A 19,475-nucleotide genomic window follows, 5' to 3' on the forward strand; every position below is an offset into this window, starting at 1 on the left:
TTTTTTGGTCAGGAAGTCAAGGGGAGACATACATCTTTCTTCTTGCTCTTGACAGGCAGGTATTTATAAATTCTCTTCGTACTGGGATCATTCCAGTGCAGCCACAAAGGCCTTCAAAACTCTGGGTAACAGCCTGAATACTCGCTGAGCGCGGTTTAATGAGTAGAAACTAACTTGTAACACTAACTACAGGTCCCGGGACCTTTATGCAGGTTTGTGACCGTAGCCTTTGAAGGGGGTCGTCCTCTGTAACTAGATCAAATGCACACACGTGTGGCGGGGTGAGGAGGCGGAGGAAGGCGGCGGACGCGCGGGGCGGGGGGCGCGGTGTGTGTGTGTGAGATAATGGAGGGGAATGGAAGGGACGGGATTCGAACCAGAACTCCTTAAGGCTGAGTCCTGGACCGGGTGTTCCAACGTGGTGGGGTGGGAAGCCTAGCCCTAACGCCCCCCAGCGGGGCGCCTCGAGCTCCCACCCCGCGCCGCGGCTCGGGCTCCCCCGCGGTCCTGGATCACAGAGGCCGTTGCCAGGCGCCCGGTGGAGCAAATATGCGGTCCGGGAACAGCAGCCGCCACTCTGGAGCATTCGTCTCACGGAGTTCAGCAGGTGAGACCCCGGCCCGGATGGTGAGACCGGAAGCGGGCTCCCACCGCCACCTCTGTCTTGTCTAGAGCCGTCTGGCCCCCGCCCCCGGGTAGACAAGCCCCTTCTTCGGGCTGGGAGAGGAAGCCTCCCCCACTCCAGGCAGCTCCAGCCCCTCGGGGTCACAGTTCACGAGAACCTCAGCTGCACTTTGACCCTGCCTTCCCCTTTCCCAGGTGGTGAAATCAAGGGACCCAGTTCCTTGGAACGGGAGGAGCGGCATGAAGGGGAAGCCCTTTTAGCCAGGAGAACCAGGTGTTCCCCGTTTGGGAGCTATTAGAGCAGCTGGAACGGACTTCCAGGTTCAACCCCTCCTGGAGTGGATGCGGGTGCCTTCTGGGTGGTGGGAGTCGGAGTGGGGTGTGACGAACTATTTGTGTGCAAGTGGTGGAAAGACCTGGGGTCAGAAGCCCTCGCTCATCCCGTGTTGGTTCTGCCAACTATTTAGGCAGGACATTTGATAAAGCCTTTTACGGCTGGTCCTATTTCCTCTTAGGAAAGGAGCCAGGAAAGGCTCCTGGGATTAAGTACTTCTTTTATACTAACCATTGTCAGGGGCAGGTCTTCTGCTTTCAAATGTCACATGCAATTCTTTTAAAAAAATGAACTTTGTCTCACAGCTATGATGGAGGTGTCAACTTTTCAGCCCAGCACTTCCTGGGCAATTACTGGATGGGGTGACATCTGCTGCCGTTACCTTTTGTGGGAGATCTGCTATGCCCCTTAACATAACAAGTAGGTGCTCAAAAATGTTAGCTTCTCCTGAATTCAGTAAAACCCTTTATACACTGGCAATTTTAAGGTAGAATGATGGAGAATCCAAATTCTACTTGGATAATTTTGAGTTAGCAACTTCTTCTCAGCCGTTTATCTTCAAAAGGGGAAAAAAAAAATCAAGTTCTTAACCAGTGGGTCTCCCATAGATAAGAAAACGAAAAACAGGGGCTGGCCCAGTGGTGTAGTGGTTAAGTTCACTGCTCTGCTTCTGGCAGCCTGACGGTTTGCAGGTTCAGATCCCGGGCGTGGGCCTACACACCACTCATTAAGCCAACGCTGTGGCAGGCCTCCCACATAAAGTAGAGAAAATGGGCACAGATGTTAGCCCCGGGCCAATCTTCCTCAGCAAAACAGGGGAAGACTGGCAGCAGGTGTTAACGCGCGTGCACACGCACGCACACACACACACACACACATGCACACCAGAACATGCCTCGAAAAACCAGAAAAATCTTTAAGAATTTTTAAAGATTGGCCTTTGGAAACATTTTGCTACCAGCCTGGTGTAATTCCTCTGAGGTGGTACATACGTAGCCCAGGTTTCTGAGAGAGCTGTTCCCTTGTCTCAGAAAAAGAAGTTTTTAGGGCCAAGAGGCGACTGTCTCCATAATTAAGAATAGTGAAAGCTGAAGTTCCTTAAAAGGAACAGCACAAGTTTTTAAACTATTTAAGGTACATCAGAATCCCCTGGAGGGTTTGTTTAAATGCAGATTGCAGGGCCCTACTCCCAGAGTTTCTGATTCTTTGGGTCTGAGGTGGGGCCCAAGAGTTTGCATTTCCACCATGTCCCAGATGATACTAGTCTCTGGATCACACTTGGTGAACCACTGGTGTGAAGTTCATGGGATGTAGTCACAAATAATTAGCAAGACGTGGCCTTTCTTGAGCTTCTAACCAGAAATAACAAGGTCTCATCATGAAGTGCCAGCAGCCTCTGCCACCTCAGAGGCACAGATTCTGTCCTGAGCAGTTATCAACACAGCATAGGTCCTAGTGGTGAACTGGGATGCTCCCTTTGGACAAATCCATTTCTTCATCTGTACAATGGGTTAAAACCTACCTTCAGAGGCTTGTGATAAGGTTTAATAAAGTTTTAGTACACATAGCAGTTTCCAGATTCAATACTTGTTACCATCCCCTACTGCCCTTTATAGAATTAATAGTACCCTAACATCTATTGGAATCTGTTCATGGGAATGACAGAGTAAGTTAGTCAATAATGAGGCAAAGAAATGTGAATTTGAATGGCCATGCCTTCACTAAAAGCATGCTAGGCAAATTCCATGTTCTGATTTCTCTCCTTTAGGCCTGTCAATGGCAGGATACCAGCTCTGGTCACCGTGGTCCCCACTGGACGAGAGCCTCCAATGGCTGCGGCACACGACACCTACACCTTCTTCCAAGCACCCCTTTAGGGCTTCCCTCTGCTTCTCACACACTCCTTATCTTGAAGTGCAGCCGTGCTTTCAAGAGGTCCCCCCAGTCCTAGACAGCCCATGCCGGGAGGCTGGGGTGAGTCCTAAGTTACCCTGCCACACATCAGAGCTCCAAACTATGAACAAGAAAGGGCTGGTCAGGAAGCCCCAGCCTGTCCGCCTCAGTGGAGTGGATTCAGTCTTTGGCAGGATCATCACGGCTCAGCCACCAAGGTGGACGGGGACCTTCAGAGTTTCAGAAAAGTCAGCCTTTTGCAAAATCATCAGCCAGGAGCAGAAGTGGCCCACTGGATTCAAGGAACCTCAGATTCAGATGTTAATGACCATGTGCAAACAGATGCTGCGCTCTATGCTCTTGCTGTATGCAACATACAAGAAGTGCACCTTTGCCTTGTACCACTCCAAGTAAAGGGTCCCCATCTGATTCCTGTTCTGCACACCATACCCTTTGCTATGTGCCTGAAGCTTACAGAAACCTGTCCATGTAAATAAAACTGTGACACTGCCCCAGCCATCTTGCTTTTCTGTCAGGTGGTGACAATTCAGGAGCCTTCTCCTCCCTTCCCCTCCAAAAAAGGGCCAGTGACAGAGTAAGGGAGAACATTCCCACTGTAAAGTTGAACAACCATTTAAAAGAGAGTCAAATGTATATACAGAGTCAAATTAGCAGTGACAGGTACATGTGATAAAGAACCATTAAACAAACCATATAAACCAATGAGGCTGGTGTGAACTTACTTCAACATCTAAGACCACAGTGAGGTGGGGAAACAAATGGTGTCAAGGAAGGAGATTTTGGAGTTCTATGTGCATGAGGATGAAGGGGTCAAAAATCTATATGTGGGTCAAGGATTAATTTAAAAAACAAATAACCTCCCCCACCAAAGCAAGAACAAAAATCCCAACCAACCATACCCTAATACCACTGGAGAGTACAAAAGTGGGTAGAAATATTAACAAATATTAAACAATATTTACAACCTGGCAAGAAAGAACTAGGTAACAGCACTGAAATTGGGCTTTCTGGCAGAAGACATGAGAACTCCCCATTTTAGTTGAAGTGTACTCGTAATGTTCTATTTCTAATAAACTACAAGTAATTTTGTAGCATTCTTGTAACTAGATTATAGGGATAACTCAGAAAAATGTGGAAATAAAGTAAACATTGTATATACAAAGTCAATATGAGTTCAGTGCTGCGTTTTTCCCCTTTGTCTTGTATCTACATGATGACCAAAAATAAAAAAAAGCAGCCAAAATATTGCTTTTGATTTCAATCTTTGGGCATTGACAAGAAATTCGCCACTCTTCCAAAAAGATGACAAAGATCTCATCTCAAGCAAAGATAGTCCTTATAATAGGAAACAGATGATTTTGATTGTTAGAACTGATGTGGTGGCATCGGTCTCCATTATTTCTCCACAGAAACCCTAATTCAATTCCATCTAATCCTTGAATAATGAAGGAAATCTAGAAAGAGGAATGAGGTAGCTGAGGCAGAACCTAAAACAGAATTTATCTATAAAACTGGTAGAAGCCTAAATTCTAGAATAAATCAGAGTTTTAAAACTAGTTCCCAAAGCCCAGAATCATGACCACTCTGCAGCATAGCACTGCTACGTTTGCCCAAATTGAAAGTACTGCTACATTCAAATTCTGAGCCAGGGTCTTTGATGATGTTAGACAATCTATAAAATCCACAATTAAGTTGATTCAATAAAGCCCCCTCTTTAAGGACAAAATAGGATGCTTCCAGTTAGAAAGGCAGAGAGCAGATATCAAACCCTGAACATAAAATGCTAAGAGGATGGCAGAGATGGAGGGGTCTAATCAGAGTCGTCATCACCTGCAACACTATTGTGCTCCTTTTCTCCATCACTTGCTTTATCTTCTTCACCACCCTAAGGGGCAAAGGATAATAAAATATTTTAGGTAATCTGGAAGACTCCATGAATTGCTATGCTGCCCTCACAGGATATACAACTGTACTGTAACATTGTTAAAACCAATGATAGGTTTTAAACCATTCCTTTGAAAAATGAATCAGAGGCTCCCCCATTCTTCTTGTATCATGACCTCTAAGCCAAGACAATGAAGGGAGGCCATTTTGATACGGACTTAGGTCATTCTGCAACTGAACCAAATTTGCAAGATTTTTAAATAAGCCATGGCCCTCCAGCTCTATTGCACGTATGTGACATAGAAACAAAGTGGGCATTCAATATAGAACGAAATCTTTGTTAAATTAAAAATTCTGGTGTATTTCAACTGGAATCCAGCATAAAATTCTCTCTGGTCTGTAATTCTAATCTGGGAAGTTTGCTTAGGACAAAGTACCAAACTCATAGGATACTGTCTGCTTCAAAATTTTTTATGAGAACAAGGTTCAGGTCTACTATACAAATAAAACAGAAGGCCATGTAATAAAATATTTTTTTCATACTAAATGATCTTTCTGCATCAGCCTCACATTGCAGTACAGAGAGGCTCCACAGCAGGGGTTCTTAAATCTGAGCTTCTTGGGGTCCATAACCCACCTGAACTGTAACGAAATTTCACAAACATACACATTTTTCTTTAGCTTTCTTTAAAGCCTGGAAAACATCTGTAGTAGCCCAGAAAAGAACAAGAACCCCTACTCTTATTTTAGTCCTCAGTGGTGGCAGCTTTTGATTCTGTGCTTTGGCTCTCACATTTCTATTTTATATATTCAAACAACATGTTTAAATGGTTTATCTCATTCTTCTCAACATTCAGAGAACAATTTGACCTCTTCTTTTCTCTCCTCTAAAATGGTTTCAGATATGAATTCAGGGAAAACAGGGGACTATAATGGAAGGGAATTTTCAACTCACTAACATACGCTACAACCTGAGATACTCAAAGGTGATTATAAGATCGTGTGGGTTTTTTCTGGCCCCCACTGAATTCATATAAGCGTAGAAGCTTTTCTGGAGGGAATGGAGAAAGGCATAGAAGTATTTGATTATAAACATAAGCAGGAAAAGTTCTGCACTCAGAATAATTCACAAAATGCAACCATCAGTGCCTCATGCAGAGATACCTCCGTTGCTTTGCTCTTGGAGACCTGGGATGACGTATCATCCCCAATGTCATCTGCTGTGCTCTCCTGGGAATTCTGGGACATAATCTCTTCGCCCTAAACGTGGATGGGCCAAGACAAACGGCGGGTTATAATGATCACATTTGGGGTATCAAGGGGAAAAAGGCTTAGTTTACAGACAATACAAAGGAAGATATTCAGCCATTCAAACGTGGTCAAACATGGACACCAACCTGTGATCCAGCGTCTGGAGAAGTGATAATCAACCCAAAGTTTCTGAAATGCCTGTGGCTCTGATACAATATGGAGTTTTACAAAAGGTCCATCTTTGTATTCTAATTTACCAGATTTTACAAGGCCAGATTGTATTGGTGACTTTTTCAGTTAACGCTGAATATAGTTCCAAAATTTCCCAAATACCTTAAGGTACATGAGCATGAACACACCAACCATGAATGGCCAGGTAGAGGCTGAAGGATGGTATACTAAAGTGACTTAAGAACATCAACTTTGGATCAGGACTGTTTGGACTCAAACTCTGACTCTACTCGTTTATTGCTGAATGACTTTAGGTAGTTACTTAACCTCTCTGAGTTTCAATTTTCTCATGGAAACAATAGAATCTACCTCATAAAATTGATGTGAAGAAGGGAAGCTAATTCTCTGGGTTGCTGTTCTTTTCATATATAAGATTATAAAACTCAGATATTGCAAGCATGAATGAGAAGGGCTTGAACCCCATTTGAAAAACGTTGTAACTCCAAACTAGTAGTATAAGCAACATGAGATTTCAGCCAGTCAATCAGACAATTGAAAGAACTTAGAAATGCTCATTTGTTAAAACTAGCCAGAGAATAATTTCAGAAATAAGACAGACTGGTTTAGGGGAAAAAACCCAAAATAACTAAACAAAAAAAAAGTTATCCATATACAAAAGTGTTATTAGGAATCTACCCTCAGTGGGGCTTCAAGGCACCCCTCTAGATCTTACTGAGCTCGCTCCTCTGCCTCTGAGGCCTTGTTTCTATCAATGGTATGTTTCGGTGCTTCACTGCCTGGGATGAGGGGTGCAGCCTGTGACCGGGGCCCATAAGCAATCTACCCTAACTTTAAGAGCTAAACAGCCACAGACTTAAGAGGAAAACAGTCTCATTGAGAGAGCAGGGCTTAGGTGTCCCCCGACATGCTTTCCAATGTTCTCACAAAGAATGGGAGTAGATTATTGCTGGCAAGGCCCCAGACTTACCTGCAAGTCCCGGTTTTTGAGATTGCCCAGCCAGAAAGCCTCCCTGCAGTTGTTGAGGACGAGCATGGCTTTCACTCTGCAAACTAACAGCTCCAGGGTCTTTTTGAGCAAAGGCACATGTTTGGTGAGTTTCGTGTCCTGGTGAATCTGAATGGAAACAAATGCACCCAACTCGTCTGCATTTATCAACATGCTTTCCTGTTTCCTGAACAGAAACTTTGAATTCCTGACATCTTGAACACCGAATAGGAGCATAAACCCTGCCAGTATAGGCCCGAGACACGGTCCATCACACAGCAGTAGTTTGGCAGAGTACTCCGAAGAGAATGGCAGCCATCCTTCAAGCTAAAAGAGCCTAGAAGACATACCACCAACACCTCCAGGTTCCTCTTCATAACCTCTTATTGACCAATTATCAATGGATTTACCTGAAATATTCTTGAACATATATTATACTGGTATTAAACAACAGAGAGTAGCCCTCTTTAGCTGAGAGTTCTTAAAATTCCACTGTTAGCACCTTCTGAAGTTAGAACCAGCGGAGGAAGTGAGCAGTAGGAACTGGGTCAAAGAATCACTCTGTTTGCCAGTAACTGCAGAACTCTATGGTTCTGTGTTCCTTCAGACAAAAAGTGACAATGGTTCGCTGTAGGCTTCAAGTAGAAAAGTCCTTTAATGCTAAAATGTTCTCACAAGAGGCAGATGTGTTCCCTGACAAGTACGTAGAACAGCTGAAAAGCTCTAAAGATAGCTGCTGTTAGAACTCCCTCTTGTCTCCAGCAGAGTCATCACTTACATAATATTCCTCCTACCCAGAGTACTTTGAAGCTATAACACAGCCCCCAACATTCTATCTCTCTCACCAAAGAAGAGCTTCTAGAGGAAATAGGGCTATGAAGTTTGAGTCAAATTTCAGATAAAGAAATTCCCCTCTAGATGATCGCTCGATCTTAACCAGCAACTAAGGATCTGACCACTCTGAATAAACTTCTTTGGACAGACACAGTTCCAGAAATGAAGGCTCAAGGAGGGTAAAAAAGGAAGAAGGCACTGGAGCTCGTGGATCTCCCAATCACAACTGCAGATTAAGCCAACAGGCAAGCTGCTGACATGACCTGCTTGCCCTCTTACCTTGGAGTGCCCACACAGGTGATGAAGCAGCCTCGTGTCCAACTGGAAGGTTTCCAGTAAGCTCAGAACATCTTCCTATAACCAACAAAACTCAGAAATGCCGTATGAAATGTTCTCATTTCACTTTAGATATCCTTGCAACCAAAGGCTTTAAAGAGGATAAACCCTGCAGGTTCCAGCCGTATATTGATAATTATCTTAATTTGGCCCTCAAACAGGAGGAATGCTGGCTAGCTGTCCTCCCTCTTCTCTTTCCGGGTTATGAGGGAGCAACCAAATATTGTGAGAGTGTTTTGCAAAGTTCAACTTGCTAAATATGTGTAAGAAATCATCATCTCTGTTTCTGTCCTTATTTCACTACTCTAGCCCTGGATCCCACTTGGCTAAAACAACTCTCAAGACTGTCCATTATAACAGCAAAGAGTTTACGACACAAATGAGCTCTTTTTTTAATTATTCCCTAGAGTAGATCTAGAGAAGCACAAAGGAATAATCAAATGACACAGTGATATATGAGGTCCTGGGAGTGCAGCAGCACAATAAAATCAATCTAAAAGGAACCACCACCTTCAGATCTGGAAAAGTAGGAAGGTGGGTTTGAACCAGAGTGGGTCTGAGGAGTTCACCCTACTTTGGAATATTCCGTCCTATACAGGCATCTCTGGCAGTAGCTGAAGTGGACCAAAGGTGCCCAAGTAGAACTGTGGCCCAGAACGTGGCCAAGGGGACTGCCCCCACACTCAGCCCACGAAGCACCATGGATGTATCTTCTGAACAACTGTACAGAGCAGGTCTTTGCTCTCTGCTCTCAGTTCTTACCCGGTGTTTTCTAAAACTGAAGTCTAAGAGCGGCATACACTGCTTCAGAAATGCTTCCACAAAGAGACGCCCATACTGAAGAAGAGAAAAGACACATTGGTGATGACTTCTAGCTGAGGTCTTTCATCTGAAAGGCCCCTGCTTGGGGCAGCATAGCATCACCTAGCCCAGGGGTTTTATTTTCTTATTTTTGTATTGGGAGGGGTCCAAAAGGTTAATCTGGAGAATGTAGCTTAATGTAAAAACTAAATGGGCCTGCTAACTAAGCCCCAGTATTAGGCAGACTTACCTACCCTAGACACAGCCAATGGGCAGGGGCCTTGCTCAGCTTAAGAATGAGGGCATAGAAGAACAGAGTTCAGGAACCCCAGCTCCCTGAGGACAACTTACTCCCAAGAGGAAAAAATTGGGTAGAGCTGGGGAAGCACATGACCATTGCCAAATTTACCAATCAGATAAATCACTCCCCCTACTCCCATCTCCTACACTGGCACCAGGGTGGAGTGAGTAAAGAGGAAGAGAGAGGCCAGGAGAGAACAAGAATGGGGCGCCGTCCACTTGGAAGAAACCATCAGGAGTGAGGAAGAAGCATTCTTCCCGTAACATTCCCCAGCTCTTAACCCATTGAGTTTACCAGCAAATCTAGGGCTAATCCGGGTGATCCCCATGGGAGAGGAGCTCAGCAGTTATCAGGATATCAGCTCCCGCATTCATGAGGCTACCCATGGGCTTTAAAAAGAAAAATCAGTCACTCCTCCTTCCTCCCTGTTGCCTAGGAAGGAATGCAGGGAGTGACTACTGCTCCTGAAGTCAGCTGTCCTGAAGCCACTCCTCCTTGTGCTAAGATTAGAACCAAAAGTTTTCAAACTCATAGGAAAATTGGCTTCTCTATTCATCCAACTAGTGTAGGAAAATGTATCTACCGTCTTTTCTAAACTACCACCTGTTAACACAGATTCTGGAGACTCTGGCTTGTGGGCAAGGTATTAAGCAATTCCTGTCAGCTGAGGCCCTCTCTAGAGAGATCCGCAGGAAGAATAAACACTCAAGAGAGCCCGGGCACTCTCTCACCTTCAAACATACATGCAGAACAGGACGACTATCAAACACCTGGAGAGACAAAAGACAAGAAACCAAAGCGGAGGACTGCTCCTTTGAGCACCCCAGCCTCTTTTCCATTGTGCAAAGCACAGCTCTGGGTGTTGTAGAGAATTCTAAAATGAAGAAGGCATGCCAACAGCTAAATTAACTAGAAAGCAGAATAAAGTAATCACCATAATTGAAGTTCAAGAAAAGGAAGAGGGGAGCAAAGTGGAACAAAAAATTGATTCCAACTGGGGATGTTAAGAAGATGGCACTGTAGAGGTCCAAAACCTTGATCTGAAGCCTTAAAAAAGAGTGGATGAGAGGCGGAAAGGAGAGAACGACATTCTAAGCTGGGAGAATAGCCTGAGCAAAATCACGGAGTGGGTGAGAGATAAAGAAGGTATTTAGGGTTGGAAGAGGGAGATAGTGGGGAATGTGCTCAGATCACAGAGACCCAAGGCACGGTGAGGAAGTGGGGGAATGACACGTGGAAGGAGTCATTAAATAGTAAGTATGGTGGCACAGATGGGAAAGAGGAAGGAAGAGAAGGAAAAAGACAGTGCCTAGGGAGAGAAGGGGTTATCCAGGATGGGCAGGGGGACAGGGAAGAAGACGAGGGAGAGCAGGTTCCCAAGGAAGGTTGGGGAGAGGAGCAGGGAGAGTCCATTTGGAAGCCAGGACCCTTGTTGGTTTCTGTAGTTAGCTGATGAGATGGGTCAAGGAGCCTCCAAACTCACCTTTGTCAGGTTGATGAGGATAGTGAAGTCTCGAACAGCCCTGTGCCAGTAGAGGAGCTTCTCTTCATAAATCTGGGGGCAGCCAAATATACAGGCATCTCTGAATCACAGCCAAATACTTCTCTTACTGTACTCCCACTAATATATGGGTCTGGAATTACATAGCTATTCAGAGATTTTAGCCAATTATCTTCTTAAAGAGATATGGCAACCAGTGCACCCACAAGATGGTTCTGAGGCCTGCATATATATAAAATATTAGGGTACCTTATAGAGACTTCCTAAAAAGATGACCCCTCTTCAGTAATTTCCAAGTAGGAAAAAGCCTCTGCAACAGACCTACTGGCTATCAGATCCCTGTGGCTTCTCTGATTCCCTATGCTAGCCCTTGCTCTCAGCGGTCTAGCTCAGTTCTGGTTAGCGGGCTGCCAAGGCCCAGTACCACAGCACCTCAAACAGGCTTGCTCTCCTCATGCCAGCTTATAAGCAGCAAACTGCCAGGTGTGTGCAGCTATAAGCAAAGACTTTTTTTTCCAGAGCTAGGGCCTATGGAGCAGTCCAAGCCTTCCCCTGGATAATAGCCAGGAAAAACAGAGCCTAATCCTCACCTCCAACTAGAAGGAAAGGAAATTAAACCAGGAGCTCTTTGAAAAAAATCCTGGATCTTCATAACTCAAAGGAAATAGCTTAGGAGAAACCCTAGACCCAAGAAATAGAAGACCAGCTTCCAAGCAATTGAAGCTTGGAAGTGGGAGTATTTGACCCACCTGTTGTGAGGCTGCTGCTGTGCCAGCCTGAAGACCTTTCACTGTCTTCTCGAGTTCAGCCATCATCACACAAAAGAAAATGACAAAGGTGTGCCTAGAAGAGGGGAACAGCACGCATGCCCACATAATGACGCACTGGTTAGAAAGAACTTCCTGGAAAGAAGCCAAGGAACCAAAAGTCATTTCCTTCCCCACCTCTCTAAATGTCCTCTCACTAGGGTCCACTGTAAGACAATGGAGGAGTGGAAAGAATTCAGAAAGGAGACCAAGATGGCCTGTGAAACAATGGAATTGACTTTATGAAGGGAGATGGTGTGGTGGTATGGAAAGAGCAGTGAAGTCACGTTGAGAAGAGGCAAGTTTAAGTTCTTGGTTCCACATTTGCTTTATTGCCTGTGTAAGCCTGAGCAAGTTCCCTCTCTAACGCTCATTTTCCTCATCAGTAGAGTAGGGGTAATGATACCTACCTCATAGAACCATCAAAAGGATCAAATGAGATAAAGAATGTGAAAGTGCTTTATAAACTGTGAAGACTATACAAGTGTAATATAGCCGTTGATATTATGAGACACAAAACCCACTAAGTGAGACATACACGATTAGACAGAACAATCACTTTATCCGGTAAAGGTGGTTAAAATATTGGAAAAATAATCTCATGTTTAAAGGATGAAATTACTGATAGAAGTTTGGTGACTAAATATTCATTGCCTTTGAAGACTGTAACTACTGAAAATTCATTCCTCAGTAAGGTCCTTTCACATGGGTTGGCTGAGAGCTGCTACTAAGAATGCATAGTACACATTCTATGTGTTGAATGAATGATTGTACCTACCATCTATATCAGAATTAGATGAAGAGTAAGGTAGTTATTTGGAAACTACGGACATTGCACAGTGTGATTCTAACTTAGGGGAAGAACTGGAGGAGGGAACTCCCTTACCTGGTCAGTGTAGGGAATGTGGAAGAAGATGCATCTTTAGGAGAGTTGATCAGTCCTGGGACACCAACGCCAGCAATCTCCTCTATGGCCTTCAGAACACTGTCTGTGTGCTCCAGGTAGATGCTACATTGAGAGCCATAGGAATATGAACACATACTACAGAATTCCTAAATCAAGATTTCTCTCTTGAGATATTACCAGGTATTAAGCTTTAAAACAACTACGAGCATTTATTTTTAATAAAATAAAGATTCCAGATACTCGTCAGGAAGTAAAGGAAATGATGTCTCAATTGGAAATACAGTGTCTTGAGTATGGTAGGCAATAAATAAATAAATACCTGATTCATTGGTTAACAAGGCAGGATACAACCACAGATTCCTCCACTTCCTCTATGATTTGATTTAACAATAATGGACTAGCCGACAGTATAAAACAGAACTAGAGGATCTTACCATCCACATATTCCAAATTATGTTAACTTCTAACCTACTTCATTACTTCCAAGTTCCCCCTAACGAAGGTAATTTAATTTCTCAATCTTTGACCAGCTGAGGGATCCCAACAGTGGCAAAATGAAAGGAAACAGAGCATCTCACCTGAGCAAAATATGAAGCAGGTCATTAGGGATGCTGCTCTTCTCTTTCTCTCCATGTGGCCACACCCGACAGAGAAATTGTCTAGCCAGGGAACCTGTTGGAGAAACAAATGGACCTCACTTGTGTTTTTCAGGCTTTTGGGGATGACTGCTGATCAAAAGGAGTATTCTTTTATATCTACAATGAAGTTCCTGATCTAACAGACAATTTGAAAAGAGCTGTCATGTGTTCCTGCTCCACTGGCCCTTCTACCAGAAATAAACCCACTTGTCTAAGACCCAGAGCATCCTTACCCTCTCAACTCATCCTGACACACACAAACATGAGCTACAGAGACGCACACAGAGAAAAGGAATGCTGCTGGGCAGTGGGAAAGCCAACCTTGTTCCTCCTGGGCACGCCAATAAGCAGTGGCCATCTCACACATTCAGACCAAACCCTCTCCTTTTAATCAACAGGGAATAATAAAAGCTTGTTTTGCATTTTCTTCTTGCTTTCTGTTTGTGCTGCCAATTAGGACATATAACAAAGTGAGTTGTATTCCAAGAGCTATGGCAAAAGATAGTTAAAGAAAAAGATCAGGGATAGGGCCAAGCCTTTCTTTGCACTGATTTCACCTCATGGTTTATATCTCTTTTCGTCAAGTCAAATGTCTCAGATAATTTAGAGAAAAAAAAAAAAGGAAGGACATAAATAAACAGAATCCAAACAAAAAATTATCTAGCCAACTGAACTAACCAAATTGAGACTAAGCAATATCAGCATGGATCAGTCATAGCTCTTCTGGGAAAATGTCCTTTTTGGTATAGCAAGAGGGCACATCCACAGTTATGGAGGGATTTACGTGTAAAATATACAAGATTCTAGGAAGCCCCAAGTTTACAAGCTTGAGTTATTAATCCTATTCATGAAGAAAAAAAGAGAGGATCTGGGCTCATCACCAATTTTTCCTTTGTTCTGAGTAGGAGCTGTAGATTTCTCTAAAAGGACCATCAAAAGTTTGATGAGATAAAGAGCACACTGGAAAGTGGGAATGCTGTGATGGAAATTCTGCAAGTAATGGAAGCTCTGGCTGTAAGGAGACAGGAAAAAAAAAGGCATCACAAGTATTACAGATATGTCTAAATCCCTGAATCGTCCAAGTCCACTCAAGTGTTTGGTGGTCTAAACAGAATTCTCCTCATTTTCAGGTGCTTTTTTTTGTACCTTTTTTTGTTTTTTTTGTGAGGAAGACCAGCCCTGAGCTAACATCTGATGCCAATCCTCCTCTTTTTGCTGAGGAAGATTGGCCGTGGACTAATATTTGTGCCCATCTTCCTCTGCTTTATATGGGATGCCACCACAGCATGGCTTGATAAGCGGTGTGTGGGTGCATGCCTGGGATCCAAACCTGCGAACCCTGGGCCGCCACAGCAGAGCGTGTGCACTTAACTGCTGCACCACTGGGCGGTCCCTCAGGTGCTTTAATAGCAACCCTCTTTCAACACCTTGATAGAGAACTCTAACTTTGTATGGAGAAAGCCAGGGCAGAACAGAGCCCAGTAGATGGAATGCTGGCCTTGAAGGGGTCATGTACGTCAAGATACCCAAGGACTAGTCTAGGCCATGCTTATATGTGCAACCCTGGATAAATTATTTGCTCTTTAAGGTCTTAGGCAACACACTGAGAATGTTTAAATTCTGGGTTCACAGGGACAAAGTGAAAGCAAATTATAAGGCAGAGAAAGCAAAGCTTTTAATAAAGGTACCATATATGGTCTGCTTTCAATGCACACTGAAGTAATGGGAGATGGGGAGTCACAATTTCATCCAAAATCATAGTTGAAATAAAACTAAAGTCAACTCCTGATTGATTGGTGAGAAGGAGGACAAACAAATTTAAAAGTACTGTATTTGAAATGAAATAAGTTCCTGCCGTACAGGCAGAAATGACAAGCATTGATTGTGGACCCAGTGATAGCCTAGGCTCTCAGGGGAGATGAGAGGAAGACCAAGTTACTCTGGTTGAAGCTGGGGTAGGAGGCTGGGAGCCATGCTCCTTAGATCTCCTTCACATCCACCTCCTCCACTGCCTAGCCCTCAGCCTAGGCTCCTCTTCTTCCAAGAGTGGGAGAAGGAGACAGGCAACCAGTGATAATTAGTTGCTACCAAATTACCTAACCCTACTGGGAGATAGAGTAGGTCCCTGGATAATCAAGAGTTGACTAGAGATGGTCAGTGCTTTCATCATCATTACTTGAAAGGGCAAGCTTTATAGGATGAAGGATCCATGAAGATTGAGTATGATTTGTTCAATAGTTTCTAATGCTTCAGGATTTATCTGAATACTTAGATGAGAAAGCTCATATAACTGAGGAAAAGCAGCTGATAATACCAATTTCCCTCACAACTACTGAGAGACACCCAAGTTTTGCCAAGTAATCTTGCCAATCTCGTTCCTAGGAGTTTCTTCTGGACACTCTGGAACATGTAGTCTGACCCACCTGAGCAGTTCCTCCAAGGGCTGGTCAGGCTCTTTCTGCTTCAGTTGGCTAGTAAGGACCTCGAGGGCTGAACACAGTAAATTATAATTTTCAGGTTGAAAAAATCCACTCCTAAGGGAAAATCAAGGTAAGATGGTTTAGCTTAGTTTCAGGAAGAGTGCTTGGACAGCATCTGAGGATCCTGGCTTCCAGTCTGTACCATCAACGTAAGTCAACAGAAAGAAGGAGAAGTAGAATACCAAAAGTACGCAAGTGCCAAATTCAGCCACAGCTCTGAGTGTCAGACTAGAAGCTGAAGTGCACCTGAAATAGTCTTTCCTTAAGGACCTAACAGTCCTCCTAGGTTTATTTTCAAGGGAAAAAAGCACTCCTTCATTCCCTATATTTTAGAGATAAGTCTCAGTCTTCTACAAAAAAACAGGAATAATTTTGTCAATTTGCTAAATCAATATGTAATCCACGGTAGGCGCTCAATAAAGAGTTTATTCCTTCTTCTATATTAACAAGTCTTTTCAATTCTATCTTCAGATTATCTTTTCTACTACTGTCCCTTTCTTTCCAAGCCTGGGCCGTCACACTAGGCCAGGTCCTTATCATCATCCCATGCATAGATCCTCGCGACACCTTTTGACTGGTCTTTTTGCATCCCTTTCCAATCTGTCCTGCACACTGCTGCCAAAAGGATTTTCTTAAAACATCGCTTTCATCATACCATGGCTGTGATCACAAAACTCCAAAATTGCTTCCCTGGAGAACATTCACATTCTTCTGCCTGACCTTGGAGGCCTAGCACTGTCTGACCCCTAGATCTTGTACTCCTCTGGAAACATTTCCACATCACCAGCGGTAGGCCTTCTTCCTTTCAACAAATGTATTCTGAGGGTCTATTTTTTTTTAGACAGCTTTATTGTGGTATAATTGACATACAATAAACTGCATGTATTTAAATTGTTGAATTTGATCAGTTGACTACATAAACTCATGAAACTATCACCACAATGAAAATAATGAACATATTCAGTACCCTCAAAGTTTCCTTGTATTCCTTTGTAATCTTTCCCTCCCTCCATTCTCCCACCCAATGCTAGGCAACCACTGATCTGTTTTCTGTCACCATAAGATTATATGCTTTTTCTAGTATTTCATATAAATGGAATCAAACACTACATACTCTTATGGTCTTACTTTTAATTCAGTATAATTCTTTTTTCATCCATGTTGCTGCATGTAGTATTCTACCATATGGATATACCACCATTTGTTTATCCATTCACTGGCTGATGGACACTTGAGTTGTTTCCAGTCTGGGGTTATTACAAATAAAGCTGCTACAAGGACTCATACACAAGACTTTGTGTAGACATATGCTTTCGTTTCTCTTGAGTAAATACCTACAAGTAGAATGGCTGGGTTGTATGGTAGATGTATATCTAACTTTTTAAGAAACTGCTAAACTGTTTTCAAAAGTGGGTGTACTATTTTACAGTCCCATCAGCAGCAAGTGAGAGTTCCAGTTGCTCCACATCCTCACCAACATTTGGCAAGGTAAATCTTTTTACTTTAGCCATGGAGTGATTTTAACTTGCATTTCCTTAATAACTAATACTACTGAACATCTTTGCATGTGTTTATTTGCCATCCATCTATCTCCCTCATGAAGCATCTATTGAAATCTTTTTTCAGGCACTGTTTTTTAAGTACTAAGGATACGACAGTGACTTGTTTCTACCCTCATGGAGCTCACAGTCTAGCAGGGAACACAGATGAACAAGTAATTATAATAAAGTGTGATGAGTTCTATCATAAGAGGATAGCAGAGTATTAGGAGAGAACTGGGGGTTAGAGAGGCAGGAAGGAGGCTTACCTGGCCTAGGGTTCAGAGAAGATGCCCCTGACGAAGTGAGGTTTAAATCCAGATCTCAAGGGTGAGTTAGAAAAGACTGAGGATCAAGGAGGGTAGGAATACTCGTAGAAGGATGAGTATGCGTGAAGCCTTCCAGGTGAAAGGTATATAGGGTCCTGAAATTAATTCAGTATAGCTGGAGGCCAGAGTGCAGGACAGTGAGTGGAATATTAGGAGTCAGATAATGAAAGGCCTTAGAAGCTAGGTAAAAGAGTTTGAACTCAAGAAAAATCTAAGGGCAATCAGAAACCAAAGTTGGGACAGGACAAGACTGGATTGCATTGGGAAGACACTGATGGCTGTGTGAAGAACGGACTGAGGGGGCAACTGGAGACAGAGAGACCAACTGTGAAACCAACCTAGTCCAGGCAAGAGATGACAGGAGTCTGGAAGCAGTGGAGATGGAGAGGAGCAGATGGCTATCTAGATGTTATCTAGATGATAAAAATCAACAAGATTTGGTGATCGGATGTGGGAGAGAGAAAAGGAAGAGAGTAGAGGAAGGGACAAAGAATAACTCCTGGTTTCTGGCTCAGACAACTGGTGGTGCCATTTACCTAGCCAGGCAAAGCTGAGGGAGCGGTGGTAAGGATGACACACTCGGTTTTGGATGTGATGAGTCTGAGGTGTCAATGACACATCTAAGAGGGTGTTGAGTAGGCAGTTGGATATAAATGCCTGTAGCTCAGAAGATCAATTTTAGCAAAAATTTAAGCTTGGGTGAGATTGCCCAGGAAACCTGTATAATGAGAACAAAGGGGCCAGCGCCCAGCCCTGAGGAACAAAAACACTTAAGGGACACACCTCCCTCCTTTCTACTTTTGTCCACGCCGTGTCTTCCAACTCTTTCCTTTACCTCCCCAAAGGCCTTCTACCCTTCAAGCGTCCAACAAAGTCCCACTGCTTCCACGAAGGTATCCCTAAATACCCCAGCTCACACTGTATTCAGCTCTTTACCACATAATCTGGAATTTATCTACAACTTGTTTAGAAGCAACTTAAGTAATAGTCTCTCCGGTATTATAAAAAGCTTGCCACAGCAAACTTGGCTAAGAATCAGATGGCCAGATTTGTTACAGGTTAGCCAATAGCAAGTCACCTAATTTTCAAATGAGTTAATAAATGAGCAGCTCCATAAGACACAGAGGGTGGAAGATCAAATGAAATGATGCAGACAAAAACACTCCAAAAAGAATAAGCACCATACTTACATCAGGCTTTTGGAGCCTTCTCTTTCTGTCCTGGCATGGTCAAGTAAAAGCAAGTACACACTCGATTATCTCTACCTACCATACTTGCCACATACTCACCAAGCAAAAAGCCCATGAAAAATCTGCAGTAGCCTCTGATAGCAGGAAGACGTAATGTGGTACTCCTGAATTTTCACTCCTGGTCCATCAGCTACACCCTGATTCTCAGCAGCTAAGCACTAAAAGGGAAAAATGCTTTTAGAACAGTTGCTGCAGCAATTGCCCTCATTTTCCTTCAATATTTCTCTTACTGATTTCTAAGTCTCTGTAACGATAAGAGAGGCTTCTGACCTGAAAACAGTTGTGAATGTTCTCCAGATGGTTACACATTGGAGTCAGCAGTTGAACGATACTATAAGCAATTTCTTGGGCACATCTCTGATGGAGATGTGAGAATCAATATTCCGGCTTCCTTTACTCTATAGCAAATTCAGAGTTATCGGGGAAGAAACTGCTGGATAGCTTCTCTGGAACTAAGAGTTTGTTATGGAGTTTAGTCCAACCTGTGCCACCAAGTAGGAATGAACAGAAGAAACTGCTTGCCGAAGACTCTATTCTGAAAGAGGGATATATTCTGACAGAAGGATCTTG

At 43.4% G+C, this 19,475-nt stretch overlaps 2 protein-coding genes across 2 annotated transcripts in view; one reads left to right on the top strand and one right to left on the bottom strand.

Annotated features, from left to right (window-relative positions):
- Window positions 1-496: 496 nt before the first annotated feature.
- LOC131419991 (FANCD2 opposite strand protein-like) lies at window positions 497-3,477 on the top strand. The gene is made up of 2 exons (XM_058565642.1): window positions 497-607; window positions 2,727-3,477. Exons 1-2 carry the CDS (start codon window positions 550-552, stop codon window positions 3,263-3,265), a joined length of 597 nt encoding a protein of 198 aa, XP_058421625.1. The 5' UTR covers window positions 497-549; the 3' UTR covers window positions 3,266-3,477.
- A 668-nt stretch (window positions 3,478-4,145) lies between these two features.
- LOC131421369 (Fanconi anemia group D2 protein-like) overlaps window positions 4,146-19,475 on the bottom strand; it is a 49,186-nt gene continuing 33,856 nt past the window's right edge. Inside the window, 15 exon segments of the mRNA XM_058567978.1 lie at window positions 4,146-4,757; window positions 5,921-6,016; window positions 7,167-7,313; window positions 8,298-8,372; window positions 9,117-9,191; window positions 10,188-10,226; window positions 10,940-11,011; window positions 11,707-11,800; window positions 12,650-12,772; window positions 13,249-13,342; window positions 14,190-14,320; window positions 15,732-15,842; window positions 18,945-19,063; window positions 19,176-19,282; window positions 19,285-19,303. Coding sequence (XP_058423961.1) covers window positions 4,683-4,757; window positions 5,921-6,016; window positions 7,167-7,313; window positions 8,298-8,372; window positions 9,117-9,191; window positions 10,188-10,226; window positions 10,940-11,011; window positions 11,707-11,800; window positions 12,650-12,772; window positions 13,249-13,342; window positions 14,190-14,320; window positions 15,732-15,842; window positions 18,945-19,063; window positions 19,176-19,282; window positions 19,285-19,303 — 1,377 coding nt within the window. The 3' untranslated portion in view covers window positions 4,146-4,682.

This window comes from Diceros bicornis, chromosome 2, assembly GCF_020826845.1.
Source record: "Diceros bicornis minor isolate mBicDic1 chromosome 2, mDicBic1.mat.cur, whole genome shotgun sequence".
Taxonomy (NCBI): domain Eukaryota; kingdom Metazoa; phylum Chordata; class Mammalia; order Perissodactyla; family Rhinocerotidae; genus Diceros; species Diceros bicornis.

Bases quoted from the DNA above. Each gene is read 5' to 3' on its own strand.
- LOC131419991 (XM_058565642.1), top strand. From the start codon at position 550: ATGCGGTCCGGGAACAGCAGCCGCCACTCTGGAGCATTCGTCTCACGG. The intron at 608-2,726 runs GTGAGACCCCGG...TCTCTCCTTTAG, and splicing joins CGTCTCACGGAGTTCAGCAG to GCCTGTCAATGGCAGGATAC.